General features: G+C 42.1%; 1 protein-coding gene across 3 annotated transcripts in view; it reads right to left on the bottom strand.

Moving 5' to 3' along the window:
• Nucleotides 1-5,808, bottom strand: part of LOC101845075 — a 119,298-nt gene that overhangs the window by 46,900 nt on the left and 66,590 nt on the right. For 2 of the 3 annotated variants that reach the window (XM_013079939.2, XM_013079941.2), the window contains exons 30-31: nucleotides 4,865-4,888; nucleotides 1,723-1,782 (exon numbers count right to left, since the gene is read on the bottom strand). In XM_013079939.2, coding sequence (XP_012935393.1) covers nucleotides 1,723-1,782; nucleotides 4,865-4,888 — 84 coding nt within the window. The remainder of the gene's footprint in view (nucleotides 1-1,722; nucleotides 1,783-4,864; nucleotides 4,889-5,808) is intronic. The other variant, XM_013079940.2, reaches the window with a different exon arrangement.

Raw genomic sequence — 5,808 nt, 5'->3', positions numbered from 1 at the left:
ATAAATAAATAAATAAATAAATAGATGAATGAATTAGTAAATAAATAAATAAATAAATAGATGAATGAATTAGTAAATAAATAAATAAATAAATAGATGAATGAATTAGTAAATAAATAAATAAATAAAAATATGTAAACCAATAAATAGTTTAAAAATTATACAAACACATTTATGGATAGGTGGATGGATGGATGCGGATGGATAATAAATAAATAGATCAATAAATATAAATGTATTGTTATAAATAAATACATAAATAAATGCAGGTGTTTTCCGCTTTGGGTTATAGTAATTGTTTAGTCATTTATATAATTAAGGGGACAGAGGGTAAAATCCACCCAGGGCAGACCCAGGATACAACATCCCAGGAGAAGTACCAAGGAACTGGTGGATATACTTTCCCACCACACGGGATTTCAGCTCAGGTCTTGCGTGCGACGACCAGGTGGCTACCCGCTACACCACAGACGCCGGGAAAGATAGATTGGACATATTACATTCAGAAAAAGAAATATTGAAAGATGTGGGAAGGAATGATGAACTAGATAATTATAGTTGATGTCGTTATAAACGTGGGCGCTTAATTTTGTGGAAAGAGGGGGGGGGAAGGAGAGAGAGAGAGAGAGAGAGAGAGAGAGAGAGAGAGAGAGAGAGAGAGAGAGAGAGAGAGAGAGAGAGAGAGTGCATCAAACTTCGGAAGATTTGTTCTATGGGAATACACAGAAAACAGAAAAAAAAGTTACAATATAATAAAAAGAAATCTTAGCTTGAAACCCCAAGACATGAATAAAAGGAAAAACTGGGATGGGGAGAGGAAAGAGAAGCAGGTTTTTTCAAATAATAAGGTAACAATTTGAAAGGTTTTATGTTACGTACTAGGTGGAGGCATGCCATAGAGAACAGAACACCACCAGTATACACGTACTACAGATTGACAAGAGGGGATAGGAGTGTAATGAGGAGAAAAAAAAACCTGTGAACAGCCGTGTAAGTGAACAGTGGGAACGGTATTGTTACAAAACACAAAATACTGTTAAAATGCCTGGCTGGAGATGTTATGACGGTGCAGTGATACAGAAAGTCGGGGCAGAAACGTTATACATGTAATTGGTAAGGGCTGTATAAGAAAAGAATAGAACTTAATAATACGATAGCAATGAAAGCAGTTCATAGAAGGGAGAGGCTAGCTCTAACAGAAGTTCAAAGTGGAAATGATAACTGTTACAGAAGTTTATAGTAGAAATATTAACTGATACCGAAATTTTTCTTAGCCATTTTACAGAAATTCAAAGAGTAGAAATGTTACTTGTTACATAAATTCAGAAAGAGTAAGTTAAATAATATTCATAGACGTTCATAGGGAAATAAATGCTAAGTGTTTCAGAAATCCAGAGTGGGATGTTAACTGCTTAAAAAGTTCAAAGTGGGATATTACCTGATTCATAAGTTCAGAACGGGCATTTCAACTACTCTAACAGAAGTTCAGAATGGACATTTCAACCACTATTACAGAAATTCAGAGTGGGAATTTCAACTACTTTTACAGAAGTTCAAAGTTGGAACGTCACACCTATAGATTGTTACAGTAAGTTAGAGAAGGAAACGTTATAGTGTACGATTAAACTGTTAAAAAGAGATCAGAGGTCAACAGAGCAAAGCTGCACCCAGCACAGCATCAAGATATAATATGGCGTCATCCGCCTGTGTGGCCAGTCTCACCTGAGCTGGATTCCTCAGTGCTCGTGTCTGAGGACTCGGTCTCTGAGTCGGAGCTCACCACTGGAGGAGGTAGAGACAGGCGTCATTGCCAGACTAGCGTTTTAAGTGCGTGCGTGTTTGCGTGCGTGCATGAGTGTGCTTTTTTAACAGAGAGGGGAAGAGAGGCAGAAAATAAGTGAGAGAGAGAGAGAGAGAGAGAGAGAGAGAGAGAGAGAGAGAGAGAGAGAGAGAGAGAGAGCGAGAGAGAGAGGCGGAGCTAGACAGAGATGCATGTAAGCTTAGACGTCATGATTATCAGGAAAATAGCTAAAAGCCAATAAGCACATATAGACAAGAACAAATAGCCCCAAATAGACAACAAAGGACACAGCAAAAAGGGTGAGATCCAGAAAAGGAGGTAAAAAAAAGAGGGAAGGGGGGGGGGGCAGTGGAAAAGAAAGATATGGCATCCATAAGAGAATGTACAACGCAGAACAAAAATTGAAACCATTGCTGCATGCAAGGAATTGTCAACGTGAGGACGTTACAATGATTTTGAGAAACCCTGAAGAAACAGAACCGGCTTAGCAAAAAGCTCAAAATAATTATTAAAACACAGTGAACATCAAAATCCATTATATTTTATTTTAATCAGTGAAGCATAGGCAAACAATAAAACATAAAACAAAGGAAGTGGTAACGTATAACGCGTGATGTAAATGATCATGTGACCATGATGTTGTACAAACAACAAACTGATCATGTGATTCAAGCATCCAGTGCAGGAGAAAAAGATGCACTTCAGACAGCAGTAAGATTACTGAGCATGGACGTGACCGTTCATGGTCTTACATTACGTCTTTGTAAAGTGAATGCATAACCGTAGTGTTGTCGTGAAAACCTAGATTTTTTTGCAGTGAAGTGATCATGCAAACTCGACGATGTGTGAAGCACCAGGCTACCTTTAACCAGCGCCGTCTTCGATGGGGGTCGTGGAGGTAAAGAACTGGACACTACAGGCCGCGATTCCTGCGTCTGAACAGGCGGTGTCGGTTCGATTCCCACTCCAAAGTACTGCAGATATCTCTCTAGCATTCCGCCATTTTCCATCTGCGGCGCCCGAGGGACCAGTTCCGGTTCCTGTCCGTACACAGCCACCTCCCCGTACGGCTCGTGGATGACGTACTCGTGCTTGTCGCTAAAGTCAGAGGTCATCACCTTGGGGATTACGAAAGGCTTGGGCTGTTGGTGTTTCACGTGAGTGTGGTGGCCACTTCTTCTGGGCTCGTCAACACTCCCCTCCCGACTGTTGTCATAATTACTGTGATCACTCTCAAAGCCGTCAAAATACTCTTGTTGGCGTCTGGCAACTCTAGAGGGTTCAGAGCTCGAGTACTCAGAAGGTCCGAACTGATACTGTACGCCGTCGGAGTGCTCGGGTCGCGACAATCGAGGAGCGACGTACAAGTGCTCAACCCCGTCGTCGTTGTCAGAGAAGGAGGAGTCGGAGTCGAGCGCCGTCCGCTCTTTGTACACAGTCACAGACTGCGGGGCGTCCTGGAGAAACCTCACCTGCTTCTGCTCCAGTCTATGGCCGCTGTGGCGAGGTGTTCTGCCAGCGAAGTCTCCGTGTCTCCCAGCTGTGACGTCAAAGTACTCTCGTTCCGGAGGAGAGCCGTCGTACTCGGACTGTCGCGAGCTATGGCGGCTGGATCTCCGACTCCACCTGTCGTAGACGTGCGGGGGAACCGTCTGTTGTTGTCTCGGGTTGAGAACGCGCTCCTGAAACTCGTACAAGTCCTCGTCGTATGAGTCGTAATCCTGGCTGCCCCCACGAGGCATTGTTGACGCGGGGTTTCTGTGGTTATTGGAGGACATGTGGTACCCTGCACTGTATACTTCATCATCCCGGCCATCTGACTGAGGCATGTGTCTGCTAAAAGCTGCTCTCCTGCGGTACACGTCTACAGAGTCCCTGCTCCTCCTGTCAACCGCAGAACCACCACGACTGCTGTCTAATGAGTCGCTTCTGCGGGATTCGGACAAAATACCGGGCCGAATATTGCGGGCGTCGGGAACAGCAAGAGTGTCCCTCGACCTGTGCTCTTGCCCTGCAGGCGCCCTCATTGTGAAACGGGCGGTTCGGCTGTCGGGGAGGGCGTCGCCCACGCCCGCCTCATGCAGCGCCATCTTCATCTGGCGCCAGCGAGACTCTCTGACGTCATATCGGTCAAACTGGCTGAGGCGGAGGTACTTGAGGAAGCAAATGAGACGACCGGCCACACGTGACACCACGTAGAAAGTGAGGCGGGCGGGTGCACTATTACTCAACTCCAATTGATATTTGCGCTCAGCGCAGTCATTGTCATACGATTCTAATGTAGCAAAAGATCGAAGGCTTCGATAATTCTTAGATAACGGCACACAGTCAGGATCTATATCCTCATCAGCTACTGAAACACAGAGGACACAACCATGTCTATCTTTCATTCAATCAAACATTCTGTTGACAAGGAAATCACGGAAACTGGATTCTCACAAATTTAGAATATTATTATAAAAATAGGCCACATAATATGTTAAGGCGCATTTCTCTTAGAATAAAACACAATAAAGGCAGGAATAAGAACTGTTCCATTCTTTTTCGTAACGTAATGGCAAAACCTTTGTTGTTGTGGGTTTAATGTTTGTTTTTATTATTTTTTGTTCTAATTTTTGTTGTTGTTGGTGCTCAAAAAGTAGAGGTTGTTTTTGTTGCTGCTGCTGCACGGCTGTTGTAAATAACCATTGTAAATCACAGCTCCATCAAGTTGCAGTGGGTATCATAACATTTTCTAGCACTAAAAGCATAATATGGACAAATTGTGCGAGTGTAATGAGCGTGTATTTCACTGCAAGTGAGTGTGTGTACGTGTATGTGTGCGGGTGTGTGTTTGTGAGTGTGTGTGTGTGTGTGTGTGTGTGTGTGTGTGTGTGTGTGTGTGTGTGTGTTCGTTTTACTGTGTGTGTGTGTTCGTTTTACTGTGTGTGCAGGAGGGAGGGAGGGGGCGAATCATGACTTGGACAGACGCGACCAATAAATGTTTTTCTGTAAACGCTGTAACTACACAAAACAAACCATGTGGGTTACAACGCAACGTAATAAAAGCGACCGAGTTCTCACCTTGTTGTTTGGCTTGGCTTTTATCTGTTTAGAGAAAATAAAACAAAGTTTGTGAACAAAAAAAATTGCATACTCTAAGTCGCCAATGCCTTATGAAGTACCAAATTAAAAATAGTGCTCACTAAGCGAATGTACTGGTAAATAAACAACATAAAAGCGTCAACTTACTAGGGCTTTGTTCAGAATGGGTTACAAATAGAATATCTAACAATATAATTTATATTTTGAACATTCTGAAAAGTGTTAGGCATAGAAAGGTAACGGTTTACTCTTGACGAAAAAGAAGAGAGCTCAAAATAAACAAATCATTCTACTTTACAGACTCATACAGCTACTTAAACAATCAGAAAACAACACGCATTCACATTATCACCATCACTATCATATCCATCGTCATCATTGTAAAAAAAAAAAGTATTTAAAAAGTGAAGATTTAAATTAAGTTTAGACAAATTTATGGTATTTAGAAATAATAATAATCATCATCATCATCATCATCATCATCATCATCATCATCATCATCATCATCATCATCATCATCATCATCATCGTCGTCATCATCATATCGATTGCACAGCATTTGTATCTTACCATACGGATTACGATTCCAAATATGAAATGAAGTTGAACCCACGTTGGCTCATAAAACACACAAAATTACAACTGTTACAATCCACTGCGTTTTATAATCAAAGTGAAATGTCCACATCTATAAGGGTGCAAAACCTATTTACATCACTGTATCAACATGTTAGTCAAACAAGAATCGCCTTCACTATCGAAGAAGCGAAAAAAAACAAAAACCCCAAGTCCCAGGCGAGACCTTGTTTGCCGCATTGTTGCTAAGAGCGGCATGCTACACAAAACCAGAAATCAATAAAGGTCAATTTCCCCTTCTCAAGTTTATCTATATCCATCGCTATCAAGGTGCGTTCTGCTCCCCC

Source organism: Aplysia californica, unplaced genomic scaffold (assembly GCF_000002075.1).
Source record: "Aplysia californica isolate F4 #8 unplaced genomic scaffold, AplCal3.0 scaffold00068, whole genome shotgun sequence".
NCBI classification, from domain to species: domain Eukaryota; kingdom Metazoa; phylum Mollusca; class Gastropoda; order Aplysiida; family Aplysiidae; genus Aplysia; species Aplysia californica.
Note: the sequence above shows the minus strand (reverse complement) of the source record. Positions and strands in the feature narration are given on the sequence as shown.